The sequence below is a fragment of the Theobroma cacao genome, chromosome 9 (assembly GCF_053813885.1).
Source record: "Theobroma cacao isolate CCN51 chromosome 9, ASM5381388v1, whole genome shotgun sequence".
NCBI classification, from domain to species: domain Eukaryota; kingdom Viridiplantae; phylum Streptophyta; class Magnoliopsida; order Malvales; family Malvaceae; genus Theobroma; species Theobroma cacao.
In genome coordinates, this window is record NC_142647.1 from 17040681 (window position 1) to 17055511 (window position 14831).

A 14831-nucleotide genomic window follows, 5' to 3' on the forward strand; every position below is an offset into this window, starting at 1 on the left:
TGCAATATTAAAGGCTTGAGATGTATATCCACCAGCATTATCAAGACAAATAATCTTGATTACATAACCAGGAAAATGTGCTTGCAAATGAATGATTGCAAAAGTCAAATTGCAAGCTATAATAAGCACACATATGACCATCTAGTCGATGTATCGATTAAAACCATAAAATATCTAAATGGTTCACAAGATGGATGTATGAATCCACATATAACCTTGAATATTATTCAAAAACGTAAGGAATTAAGTCCCAACGTTAGTTGGTGGTAGCCTTATAATTTATTTGTCTTCAGAGCAAGCAGCACATAAAATTCATTAGATTGAAAAATCTTCTAGTTTTTCAATAAATGATAAATTTTCAATTATTTTTTTTTTGCATCATTATTGATCCGAGATGGTCCAACCGATCATGCGAAACATTAAAATCATTAGTAAATTTCTGGTTTACTGTCACGACTCGATACTCCCTTCGAGCCCATGATAATTGCCGCGATGTCTTAATAGACATTCATTACTCGAAATGTCAACGGAAACCTCGCAAGGCTCTTGCATCAATTTTATGTCTCCCTTATGAGTAACAGTTACTAAATATCATGTTTTAAGGGAATATAAACTATTTTTAAATCAAAAACAAACAAAAAGTAATTTCTGCCACACAAAGGTATTTTGGTCATTTTTACCTGAAAATTTTGAAACTTGGTGAAAATACAGCATACGATTGAAAAATATACATTTCTTATCTAAAAATAATTTTAGTAATCTAAATCATCCATTTAAAATGAAATCATGGCTAATCAAACTAAATAAAAATATTATATAAAATATTCCATTTTTTTATAAAACAATATTTATAGAATCCTGCATAAACAATTTTTGTAACGTAAAAGCAAAATAAATTCATATATATAATAGCACACTAAACCAAGTATACAAAAATATTCTACAATGACATGTGGACCCCAAAATAACTAAAAATATACAAGATTGTAGACCTTCGATTTCTAAAGATGCAAATCCAAAAGCAACCCTCAACAAAATCGGCTGTCTACAGATTGTCTTGAGCTTGAAATGGGTAAAAAAAAGGGATGAGTTTTTATAAACCTAATGAGTAAGTAGCTCATCTACAACATCTAAAGCCGAGTAAATAGAGACAGTTAAATCATCCCATCATAATATGATTCATAACATTTAAAACTCATTTCAATTCATATAAAACAATTACATTTCATTGAAATAATCAACAAGGCTTATGATTCTCTTAAAAACTTGGCTTGTGCCAAAACTCATGCTCAGTGACACATTGGCCCAGGCATCCAACCGAGTCCGCCAAGGATGTTAAAACGACATATACCCATAAAAAATGTTTTTACTTTTAAAATATAGTCATTCCTTGGCGTTGGCTGAGTTTCATCCTCACGTGGTGGTTTGGCGTGAAGTAAAGTCTAAACTTACCTTACGAGATACCCTCCACGCCTCTCGTACTAAAGTAAAATATAACGGGGTTTACCGTGCCCCCCTAATAGGCTGGTCCACGAAAACCCACCCACTACAGTAAGCTAATCAAATAACCCACCAAATCAATAAAAATTTCAACAACATGACATGGCTAATATAATATGACCCAGCCTGTCAAGGTAAAACAAAACAGTTTATATAATCCACAAACCACAAATCCAGCCATTCATGCCATCACATTATCATAAGCCATCAATTCAAACCATATATATATATATATATATATATATATATATATAACACAAGTATATAGTCTCCACTTACTCAATTTCCAAAACCAGTATTCGATTTCAAAACAAGTTATAAATCTCATTTCATTTAACCAACACTTCAATTTTAAAACATAATAATTTACCATTTAAACTCATTATTCCTTAAAACATAAAAACGAGTATAAACTACTTTAGATAGTTAAGATGATCATCTGATTACTCACAATAACGGGAGTTTGGAGTACTCATATTCTTGGTCCTCATGTATGATATCTTTACCCTTATCAAAGGGCTCACCACCTATATATAATACACGACACATAATTCAATATATTTGTGTCAAACTATTATAAAACTATTTTAGGCTCTATATGAATGCATGAAATTAAATGAGAATTGTTTGAATAATCACTTAAAAACGGTGTTCTACGTAGGTTCAATTATGATTAAACTGAATTTGTATTCGACCTAACTCGAACTATACACTGTTGAATTAACCAAAACATCCGATTCAACTTCAAATATATTCATTACACTTCCAATATTCCAAATACACCAAACTACCTCAATGAGCTTGATTGTGACTTAATTCATCATAACCGAAATTCATTTCGATTCCAAACTAACATACTAATCAGTGTTAACACAGTCCACTAAATCCATCTACATCATTAGGAATCAAATCTATCATCAACATGTCATCTATAAAATTCGGCCAAAGAGGGTTGTTGAAGGGCATGTGATTTTCTTGCTTGTTTTTCATACCAAACATCATCAAACAACTAAAAACACTAAGATATCATGAAATCTAGCAAAATCCATCATAAAAACCTCTTTCTCTATGTTCGGCTAGCAAGTATTCCCTCATGGAAACTTGTGTTTCAACCATAGAAAATGAAAAAGAAAGCATGGGAAAGGTAGATTTTAAGCTAAAATTGAAAAATCTTACCTTTGATTCCTTTGTTCTTTGAAATTCAACAAATTTCTCTTGAATTTTCCTCTCTAGGGTTTGTTTCTATTCTTTTCTCTTTGTTCTTTGCTTTGGCTGGCCATGAAGAGTGAAATAGGAGAGTTTATGTTGAGTTTATAAAGGAAATTATAAAAATATTAAAGCTTGACATGTGTCACCATGTGATTGGTCCATGGTTTAAACTTAACAATTAAGCATTTTCTCACCACCACATGTAATCTCTTAATTATCCAAAGTATAAAATAATAATAGGTGAAATTCATGCGCTTGACAAGTGTTATGGTGGTGTAAAATTCTAAAAATTTCAATTACGTCCTCGTGGACACGTAAAATTACTGTTTTACCCTTATGTTGGGAAAAATGTCAAAATTAAAATTTTTCATTTCTCAAATTCAAATCATGCTCCAATTAGTCAAACTTGGTCAAAATTTTCATCCAACATTTCCATTTTGCCCTTATGTTATGAAAATTCTTAATTTGACTCCAAATTAATCCTTGAACTCCGAATCACCATATTAAGACATTCTAAGGTTCAATAACTCTCAAATATATCCTAAAATCTCTCTTCAAACTAGTTCGAGGTTTTAATCGACTTAATTGTACCACTAGGTACGATACCGACTTTTAACGATTCTCCGAGGCATCCTAGTATGTAGATATACTATCAAGTACATGAATGACATGACAAGTATATAATAGAGTAAGGCTTGACATTTACTATGAGTTTCAATTATTCTAATATTTGTATAGTTTAATTTTGAGAACAAAGCGAGTAATTTTTTTCAACACACATTTTCTACTTGAGATAATTATAATATAGAGGTATTAAGTGTCTCTTTCATTCGTTGTCTCAATATGATATCTATTCAAACAAATATCTTAATAAACTTTTTTGAGACTTAATAGAAAATAATACATCCTCTATTACTTTATTCCTTCATGTAGTAAAATATTAGCTCTTCTGGAGCCTTCCATTAGTTTTAGACTACTAGATATTGAATTGACATTGGCTTTTTTTTCGTTATCAAGTAGGAAAAATATTTCTTATCTTTAAATATAGTGTGTATTATAGCAATGTCTGCTAGACATATATTTACATTATTGATCTTAGATCTAGCAAGATCAATATCTATACTTTCTTCAATAAAATATATACAATAAGAAACTTGCAAGTTAACATAAAAGAATATTAAACATAAAATTAAAACACATAATAAGAACATATCCTTTAAATATAATAAGAACATATTAAAGTATCTTCATAATATAGTTACACTAAAACATACCAATTACTATTAAGTTCATTCTCGGATATTCCCATTACTAATTAAATGATCAATTCCTTCTACAGGACAAGAAAATCAACCATGAATATTTCCATTGCCAATCATATAATCAAGCCCTCTTTCAGGATGGATAAATATTTTGATGTGCTATATTAACCTGGCCATGATTAAATCATCACAAGATGTTATAGTTTTCGATGATGCTTGATTCAATTCAAGATGTACAATAGGTACATAACCAATGGTCTTTCATGCCACATCAAAGACAATATGTTTTCTATATTCCTCTTTTTTTTTTTCTTTCTATTTTTGTATTTTCATTATTCATCCACTTCTGGTGGGTTGAAAGTATCCATTCACTTTTTGATAGGTTATTCATTTTTGGTGAGTAATGGGTTACGGTATTCATCCACTTCTTGTGGTAAAATTATCCATCCACTCTTGGTGGCAAAATTATCTATCCACTTCTGGTGGCAAAATTATCCTTAGATTCTAATAGTAAAATTATTATCCACTTCTGATGATAAAATTATAATTAGAATTAAAATAGTGATAGTGTAAATTATTATAACGACTTCTTCCATATCCATGATCATAATGATTAAATAATGTGGCATTCACTTCAAGGAATAGATAGATTCATGACCATGACCATAAGTATTAAATGATGTCGCATTCACTTTAGGAAATGGACAAATTTATTTATTTTTTTATTAGTAGCTCGTTTGTCACATTCACTTCAGGAAATGGACATTATGATTTTTCATTAATAGCTATATAATAGCAAATTCACTTTCCAATCAAGAGACATAATATAATATATACTATATGATAGTAAAATTCATATTAAAGTTGATTTTTAGAAAATAAAAATATTAAAGAAATATCAAGTCACTTGATTTATTACAACCAAAACAATCAAAGATCAACCATTGAAATTCTTTCAAAGCTTGGAGATAATGAAAACAAAATAATAACAACACTTACCTGATTTGCTAAAACTATAAATCAAAACCGAATCGTTGAAATCATTTTGAAGCTTGAAGATGATGAAAAAAAAATAATTCCAAAACTTGAGAGATCAGAGAAGATCGTTGTCACGACCCAAATTTCAGGCCATGACCGGGGCATGGGCCCAATGGACATAATCCACTAAGCCCAAGCAAGCCTATTAATCTTACATATTTATCATTCCATCATAAACTACTAAGTCACATTTCATAACTTAGAATCAAAATAATACTACACATTGCCATCTCATACTAGCATACCAAACAAGTGTATATACATTATCTACAACATGTATCTTAACAATTTACATTAGGTTCGTCTATACACAACAAAATAATACTCGACTTCCAGCGGAGGGACTCGGACGAATGTACAGCTACTGAATGCCGAGACACCTACCAAAAGATGGATACAAGTCTATAAGGACACCTCATCCTAATTACCAGCTACCTCGTGATCTGAAAACATGAAGTTGAAAACGGTGAGTATAAACCCAGTGAGTGAACAAGGAAGGGAACAAGCAACAACAAGGGAGAATTTAAAATCATGATGCACTTGTTTCAAAACAATGCAATTTAGTTCCATTCATATTAAAAACCCCTCATCAAGCCCTTAAATGATTAATCATTTGAAAATCATCAACCCATACATAACGAACCATTTGAAGAATGAAAGCTTCAATATTACGCAAGCAAGTCAAATACGACAACGAATCTTTGCTGCAGCGAAGAATGAATTTTCGTTGCAGCGATGTTGGGATTAAGTTATTAGCCGAACGAGGGTTTCTCAACTGGCCAAGGGTTTCTCACTAAACCTCCTCATTTTAAACTTAACTCATTTAGTCCTTAATGTTGGAAGTCCATGCTTAGATATGGTAGCAAAAAAATTAAAAATAGGGCAACAATTGGACAAGATAGGAAATAAAACAGAAAGTTTTTTGCTGCAGCGAAATTGTGACCCAGAAACAGAATGTTTCTCGATGCAGCGAAATTTTAACCCAGAAACAGAAAGTTTCTTGCTGCAGAGAGAATGAATTTCGCTGCAACGAGAAGCTACAGTGTCATTCTCGCTGCAGCGAAAATGCATCCTCGCTGTAGCTAGTTTTCGCCAACCTACCCCTCCAAAACCCGAGAGTTTCTCGCTACAGCGAGAATGATTTTCGCTGCAGCGAGAATAATTTTTGCTGTAGCGAGAAACAGGGCACTAATGCAAAATTTGCCCTTCTTCCCAAGGAAAAACCACCCTGCTGAAATGTCCATACCAACATGAAACACATAACAATTTCCCAAGATTTAACATGTCAAGTTTCACATGCATTACAACCATATACCATTACCCATTAATTTCCTATAACACACATATTTACATATGTATATATGTATACATATATACCCATCATCATCATCACACCATCCCATCATCATCATCACCAGCTCATACGCACTCCCTACTCGCACATGGTTGGGTCATCACCGGGTTATGCGCACTCCCTACTCGCACATAATCGGGTCATCCTCGGCTTATGCGCACTCCCTACTCACACATAGCCGAGTCAATATAATTACACAACACTATATTCAAACATATATGTATATCAACATAATGCAGTCGCATAGAAATCCATAATAACCACATATCATAACATAAACCATTTCTCAAGAGCTTGTTCCCAAGGCATTCATTTTTTAGAGAAGTTGTATAAAATCATTCAAACACATTGTACAAAATAGTCATATTCCCAAAACAATTTTGATAGGTAGTCCACTTACTAGTATATTGTTGAGCCTTTAGATGACTCCAATTCCCCTAATTGTCCAAATGGGATGATGGGGCTTCCTTGAAACCTACCATCACATTAACATCACCATTATGTTAATTCACATACTATAAACCCTAAAAGCTATCTTTTAGCTAGCCTTCAATTGCCACTTTAAATGGTTATCTTTGTTCACTCTCTAAATCACTATAAAATGAATGAACATCCTCAATAATAAAATAGCTCATAATCCCAATTACTAGCCATTATTCATAGCTAAAAATCAAGCTTAATTCATCACTTACCCTAGGGCTCCTTTGTAGTCAAATTCTGTTCCAATTGCTTTCAAATCAATAGGGTAATTCTCTCTTTCTCTCTCTAGAACGCTCAACTAGTGAGAGGAAGTATGAAAATAAGATTTTTCAAGGGTTTTAAGGAAAGAGAGTGGAAGAATACAAGGGTTCTAGTCATGAGGGCTTAAAGGTATGAAAACTAGAGCTAGAGAAAGAAAATCATGCAAGCTCCATATCAAGCTTCCATGGAGGTTTTAAAGAAACGTGAGAGGGAAGAAGGAAGAAGAAGACAAGCTGCTGGAAAATGGGAGAAGAAGTTGCTGGAAGAAGGATATTTAGAGGCCAAACTTATCCATTCCCTTAAAATTACGAAAATGCCCTTAACTAGTTAGCTTGTTCTCATGCAACCCTTTATGCAATCTTTTTATTCCTTTGACACTAGGACAAGGTCCATAATGGTCTAGACATACTCGGATTAATGAAAACTTAAAATTTTAATCCAAGATGAAAAATGATCATTTTACCCCTACCGTGAAAATCACCAAAATTTTTGTTTCTTTTTCATTTTACCCCTAATTTCACTGTCCATTTATGCCTTAGGCCTACTTAGGCCATAATATTGTTAAAAAATCTTACTTTTATGGATTTGGTAAGAAAATGACGAAATTACCTCTGATCAAGGATATCGCGTATATTACTAACTACGAGTCTATAAAGGTCAAGGTCTCACAATCGTGCTGATAACGTGTTATGAAATAAATCTTAAAAGAACAAATAAAGATAACTTGAAAGAATAATTAAAGAGAAGAAAGAAAATGTTTAAGGGGAGAAAAGAGATCTTGTTAAAGTGTATATATCTTTACAAATGAAATAAAGGGGTCTATTTATAGGCTAACAACTCCTTGAATCATAGTCATAATCTAATTCTATTTAAGAGTTCAAATCATATTATTTCTTATATCTTACCTTTTAAGCTGTTTGACTTGATCTGTATTTTTTAAGTCATAATATAATAAATATTCATATATTTATTCATAACATATACCTTATTCATATATAAAAAAAATTATGCCCAATGCAAAATATGGGTTACACTCTCATAAACTTAAAATGCAGCCTTGCGTTTAAATACGAAGAAACACATAAATCCAAGCTTTTATTATTGGGCCACCGTGCCATTACACAGGTGAAGTCGGCCCAACAGGGCTTATATTTCGACACCTGCCGCATCCCTAACTAAACTGGAGGAGAACATTGGATTTGTGTTTGTCCCACCAAGACTACGAGTGTTACGAGTACATGGAATCTCTAACCGTGAAATGGAAACACTCTATAGTCTATCTCACCTTCATCTACGCCATCCTCTACCTTCTCCACACCAATTTGCGCCTCGACAACCGCCCTATTCGGCTCAAGAAATGGCCCCATCTTCCTCTCAGGTTCCGCCACGACGGCACTTTCAAGATCCTTCAGGTCGCTGATATGCATTTCGGAACCGGAGTCCTCACTAGCTGCAGAGATGTGCTGCCCTCTGAGTTCCCTTACTGTTCCGATCTTAACACCACCCGATTTCTTAAGACCTTGATTCAACTTGAAAAACCAGATTTCATCGCCTTTACCGGTATCTTTTTATTTCTTCATGCCTTACTTTATTTTCGGTTGACTTTGCTATTCTTTAGCAAAAAGCTTCTTGTTGGTACTATTAACTATTCAAACCCAGACTTACTTGAAAAGGAAGAAAAAAAGATTGATCCTTGAGTAATAGCTTACGGTCCATTGCTGCCTAAGAGTTTGGAATTGCAATCTAATTTCCCAGACAAGTCAGTTTGTTTTACAAAATTAGAATCTAACAACTCCAATGACGTAATCTTTATCTGGGATCCTACAATCCACTGTCTTTAGTTGATAGATGGAACTTGTTCTATGGAGGAATTGAAAATTATTAGTGTCCACCATTGGCGTTAATGGCATGCTGATGAGCAGAGGTGAGTTAAGTTCTAAAACATCGGTTTTCAGTACCAGGAATGTGTTTGAGACATGAGCTTTTCACATGGAGCGTCTGACTTGATATGGGGATCTGCAAGGGTAGCACATTGTTGATTCTATGGTTTCAAGGTTGTTCATTGTTACGTCTGTGGCTTTGTTAATTCAGTGGTGTGTCAAGTTATGCAGAAGCTTACTGGTTCGAAATGAGTAGGATGTCTTAATAATTATTATGTCTGAAATGGAAGTTAAAAGTAAAGTAATAACCAAGATGCTTGTGCCAAATATGTTTTTAGTACTTGGGAGATACTAAATTCTGATGAAAGTGAAGATTATTTGTTGAGGAACATATTCTTACATATTTTTCTTCAAATAGGTAAGATCACTGACCACCTGATCACATACTTCAAACAATTTAAGTTGCTTCCTCATACTCATTGAATCTTTGGTTGTTTAAACATGCTTATTGTACCAAGCGGCCTTAGTTGATGGTAAAACAATTCGTGCACTTTATGGCTCTTTATCACTCATGTCGGTCTCTGAGAATCTACTTTGGATTCTTTAAACCAGGAGACAACATATTTGGTCCAAGCACTACTGATGCTGCTGAATCTCTGCTAGGAGCCTTTGGTCCGGTCATGGAATCTGGACTTCCATGGGCAGCTGTCTTAGGAAACCATGACCAAGAATCTACAATGACTCGTGAAGAACTGATGTCTTTCATCTCTCTATTGGATTATTCCGTCTCACAAACCAATCCACCTTCTATAGATATTGATGGCTTTGGAAATTATAACCTCAGTGTCTATGGTGCTCCAGGTTCCCATTTGGCAAACAGTAGCATCCTCAACCTCTTCTTTCTTGACAGTGGAGACAGGGAGACTGTTCAAGGAGTTCGAACTTATGGATGGATTAAGGAATCTCAACTTCATTGGCTTCGCAGTGTTTCACAGGGACTTCAGGTAGCACAAATCTAGCAATGCTTATGAAACAAAAGAATGATTGCGATCTTCAGTGCCCATTTATTTTTATTCTCATTTAATGTGGTGTATTTCAAATTATTTATGTTCACACTGTTGAAAGACAACTTCGGTATGTTTTCTGAATGATTGAAGAGTGACCTTTTCTTTCCTTGGCCAAAAAGAACTGGATAAAGAGAAAAAAGGGCAACCTTGTTTCTTTTTTTATTTCTTCTTTTTCAATTATAATTAAAATGATAACATTCCTTTAGAATCCTGCTGTATCTTTCCAATGTCAAACATATTTAGCCATTAGAAATGATAACTTCCCTTTAAAATCATAATGAAACATTCCAATCCCAAATATGTTATCCATTAATGTCTTTTCCGGAACTCTATCATATGCATCTCTATTCAATTATTAGTCCTGACTGCCATTATTCGTCACGTTCTTACATTTCCCTCCAAGGAGGTTTATTAGATTTAGATCCAATAACATGCTGCAGGTGACATACTAACAGGGACAAAATCAGGAGTTCAATTACATAACAGAAAATCTGCCTGTAGCTACGTCACCAGCACTGGCATTTTTCCATATCCCCATTCCAGAGGTCCGGCAGTTATACTACCAAAAGATTATAGGCCAGTTTCGGGAGGGTGTGGCTTGTTCATCGGTGAACTCAGGGGTCTTAAAGACTTTGGTCTCCATCAAAGATGTAAAGGCTGTGTTCTTAGGCCATGATCATACGAATGACTTTTGTGGAAATTTAGAGGGAATATGGTTTTGTTATGGTGGAGGCTTTGGGTACCATGGCTATGGAAGGGCTGGCTTGCCAAGGAGAGCGAGGATCATCTTAGCAGAACTTAGGAAGGGCGATATGGCATGGATGGGAGTGGAGAGGATTAAGACATGGAAGCGTCTTGATGATGAGAATCTGAGCAAGATTGACGAGCAAGTCCTGTGGGAGTTTCAGCCATCTAGATGATTTTCTTTCCAAGTATCAAGGTACTTTGTAATCTGTATCTGAATCATGTTGTATATCCTCTGTGTTTGTTTTTTTCTTTTTTTTTTTTGTATTCAATTGTTTCGGAAGATACACACCTTGGCTTCCTCCCTGTAATAAAAGGTTATATATATACAGCTTGCTATGTTAAAGGGAGGCTGATTTCTCCACTCGTTGCTGTAGTCAAATTATCTTTGATTTTTTACTTTAAAAAAATAGGGAATTTATCTTTTGATGTTGAGATGACAAATTTTCTTGTTCATATAATTGTTGACGAAAGTCAAACGGTGTTGATTATGACTTAAAATATTGACCTTCTGAGAATGGGATTAGATGGTACATTGATGCTCATAATTGATGAACTAATTGCATTAAAAATATACATATTTCAGTTGCTTAAAGTAGGACTTAATACCTAAGGTTCCAGACAGGTTATAGTTTATATATGTTTGGTTTTTATCAGCAGTTCAAAAGACTTAACTTTGTTGATGCTTCTGATTTGAACTTTATAAAATATTCTCCTTGTTATTTTCTTATGTATTATCTACCTTTCTCACTTTGAAAACTTCTTGCTATGTATCAATTAAAGAGCTCTTGAAGTTCTTATAGTCACATTCATCCATCTTAGTCTTGCATTGAGACATTGTATCACAATGTCAAAACCCAAATTTTCCATTAAAAGTGCTAGCCAAGAATGATTACATCTAGCTTAGTTGCCAGTAATAAAAATTAGAAGAGAATACTGCAGTCTATGTGGAAATAGAAAAAAATACATGATAGTTTTACTTTGTGGTACAAATAACAGTCAATTGGGCTTGATGTATGCAATGAGAGCTTTTTTCCATCTTGTAATCTCCATTTCTCTTTCCAAATTTTGAACTTCAGTTCTCTTGGAGAAAGTCTGGAGCTCTAAAGTTTAGGGTGTTCCTTGGGGACAAAAACCTAGGCAGTGCTGGCCAAGAATAATTACATCTAGTTTCATTTTAAATTATAATCAAAGTGAAATGAGGAAGTTACTGCACTTCTTTATGCATAAAAGACAAATAAAACCTACACATCACATTGGACACTGTAAAAGAAAATATTTAACTTGGCATTCCTTGCTCAAATGAAGTGACAGAAGATGATGTGCAATCTGAAGCTGACTTACTGATTTTATACATTTTCCAACAAAAGCTGCAAAATTTTGCCTAATTTTTTGCATTCTGGGGATTAACTATTTGTCTCCCTAGTTGTTTCCTATTTAGTATAACCAGGAATCTGGACAACGTAATCTCTCATGGCAGCAAGTTGTTGGAGTTTCATGAGAGTGCAATATGCAGACTTTTTTCCTTTAGCCAGTAGCTCGCTGTGAGTTCCCTCTTCTATAATTTTCCCATTGTCAATCACAGATATGTTATCTGACTTTTGAATGGTAGATAGTCGATGAGCAACAACGAGACATGTCCTACCTACCATTGTCTTTTCTAATGCATCTTGTATGAGATTCTCTGAATTGATGTCCAGTTCACTTGTTGCCTCATCTAATGGCAATATTGCAGGATTTTTCAAGTTGGCTCGAGCAAGTGCTATCCTTTGCTTTTGCCCCCCTGAAAGCTGTGTGCCCCTCTCTCCACGGTAGGTAGCATAACCATCCTTCATGGAACTGCTTAACAAGAAGTTTGTATAGGTGAAAAAGTAGTTTGGAAGCTTAAAAAGAGACTATTGGTTGAGCAACAAAGAATTGTCTCAATAAAGAAAATACTAAACATGTTGAGTTGTATATAATTGGAACAAACCTTATAAATTCGTGTGCATTTGCTATGGTTGCTGCTTCAATTATTTCGGCTTCAGTTACATTCTTTTTGGCATATGCAATGTTGTCATGAATTGTTCCTGCAAAAATTGTAGGTTCCTGACTTACCAATGCAATATGTGACCTTAGAGCCTGACTTACCAATGCAATATGTGACCTTAGAGCCTGTAGATTATATGACTTAATGTCAATTCCATCAACTTCAACCGATCCTTTCCATGGGTCATAAAACCTCTCGATCAATCTAATAATAGTGGATTTTCCAGACCCACTTTGGCCAAGTAAAGAAACAACTTTCCCAGCATCAATTCGTAGGCCTAAATCCTTTAACATGATCTGCTTTGGCCTGGTTGGATGGTAGAAATCCACATGTTTAAGCTCTATATCTCTGTTAATCTTTTCTGGTTTAATGCCATCTACATCATCAGGATCAATCTTACTTTTTCTATTCGAAATGATAAAAATTGAATTCAATGCTGCTGTGCCCTTCGTTAAGTCAACAGTCATGCTTCCTGCTTCTGCTATGACTCTTCCAGTTGTAGTCAGGATGAAGAAAGTTTGAAACAGGTGCTTGTATGAGACATTTCCATCATACAACAGTTTCCCACCATACCAGAACATTAATGCTGGATTGGCTGCTGTGAGGAACTGTGAGATAAACAATCCAAACCCTGCAATCCAGAACTGCCTACGGCTTTCTTTCCTTGGGTTCATTTGGGTAATTTCATAAAGTTCCAACACCTTTTTTTGAGAATAGAATGCTGTAATGATTCTGTGGTTACCTACAGCCTCACTTGCTAAGTCACTGCTCTTGTTCTGTGCTTTCAGTATTTTCCTAGACATGCTCCTCATTGTTATTGCTTTAGTATAGAAGGAACCAATGATGAGGGGTTGCATAGCAGTGGAAACAGCTGCAAGTTTCCATGACAATACCATGCCCAAAATAACTGCTAAAGTTGTTGCTGAGATAGATTGACTGAAAAATGATAAGCGATCGGCAACAAGAGTTCGTACCATGGTTGCATCTGTGGCTAGCCTTGAACAGAGGGCCCCAGTACTGTTGTTTTCTTTATCAAACCATTCCATCTCAAACGTTACGATCTTGCCAAAGAGATCCTCTCTCACCCTTTTTGTCAGGCACTCTCCCATGATCCCAAAGCTGTAATGCTGAATCAAGTTGGTGATGAGAGCAAATATAGCAAAGGACATGAATGCAAAGCAGTATTTTTTGTTTGTGACCTCATCTCATCATGATTGTCTATAAAATAAACAGATAGAAGAGCACCAAGGCAGAAAGAGTGCATTGGCTGAATTAGTCCATAGCAAAGAGCAGCGATGAAACCTATCAGGGTTGACGTCCACTCAGGTGCAGTCATTCGAAGCAACTGCCACATAGATGGGGAACCTTTTTGATCTTCTTGCCACTGGAAGATATTTTTCTCCTGAATGGAACTTTCAGCAACCAATTTGTCCCCTGTTTCTGGAATGCAATCAGTTCCTTCATCCTGTGCAACAGAAATATTAAATTCAATTGCCGCTGATGTTGATGCTCCTTTATATATTAAAGTCCTCTGCAGCTGCACCATTGCTGAGTACAGGCCATTCCTCTTTTGCATAAGTTGGTCATGAGAACCAGATTCAACAACTTGTCCTTCTTGTATAAATGCAATTAAGTTGGCATTGCGAAGAGCTGAGATGCGATGTGCGATGATAACTGTGGTTCGTCCTTCTGAGACATGATTTAAGGCATCCTGGACTGCCTTTTCTGAATGCAAATCCAGTGCACTCGTGGCTTCATCAAGCAGCAGGATTCTTGGGTCTCTTAACAGTGCCCTTGCTATGGAAATCCTTTGTTTCTGCCCTTCAGACATCTGGATTCCCAGTGTTCCTATCTGAAGATCAGTCATGAAAAACACATCTTAGTAATTCATAATTGCTTGATGGCAATGGAAAGTAGAGACTGCATTGATGAATAAAATGATGCATAACATGGAAGAAACAAGCATTTGCCACTTGATGCTCACCAGAGTTTCATATCCGTCAGGCA

At 35.0% G+C, this 14831-nt stretch overlaps 1 protein-coding gene and 1 pseudogene across 4 annotated transcripts; one reads left to right on the forward strand and one right to left on the reverse strand.

The window, feature by feature from the left end:
* The first annotated feature begins 8297 nt into the window (after positions 1 to 8297).
* On the forward strand, positions 8298 to 14054 carry PAP28 (purple acid phosphatase 28). Of its 4 annotated transcripts, none has more exons than XR_016028492.1 (5): positions 8298 to 8664; positions 9597 to 9988; positions 10507 to 10991; positions 12222 to 12339; positions 12531 to 14054. XR_016028492.1 is itself a non-coding variant. In XM_088810164.1 (4 exons), exons 1-3 carry the CDS (start codon positions 8343 to 8345, stop codon positions 10969 to 10971), a joined length of 1179 nt encoding a protein of 392 aa, XP_088666290.1. In that variant the 5' UTR covers positions 8298 to 8342; the 3' UTR covers positions 10972 to 10991; positions 12531 to 14054. The 4 variants fall into 4 exon arrangements, 2 of the variants coding, with proteins under 2 accessions (XP_088666290.1, XP_017983634.2); XR_016028493.1 differs by having other exon boundaries at positions 12237 to 12339; XM_088810164.1 differs by lacking the exon at positions 12222 to 12339.
* LOC18589413 (ABC transporter B family member 15 pseudogene) lies at positions 12229 to 13885 on the reverse strand (annotated as a pseudogene).
* Positions 14055 to 14831: the final 777 nt, after the last annotated feature.

Coding starts and splice junctions, on each gene's coding strand:
- PAP28 (XM_088810164.1), top strand. CDS start 8,343: ATGGAATCTCTAACCGTGAAATGGAAACACTCTATAGTCTATCTCACC. Junction 8,665..9,596: donor AGATTTCATCGCCTTTACCG/GTATCTTTTTAT, acceptor TCTTTAAACCAG/GAGACAACATATTTGGTCCA. Junction 9,989..10,506: donor GTGTTTCACAGGGACTTCAG/GTAGCACAAATC, acceptor ACATACTAACAG/GGACAAAATCAGGAGTTCAA.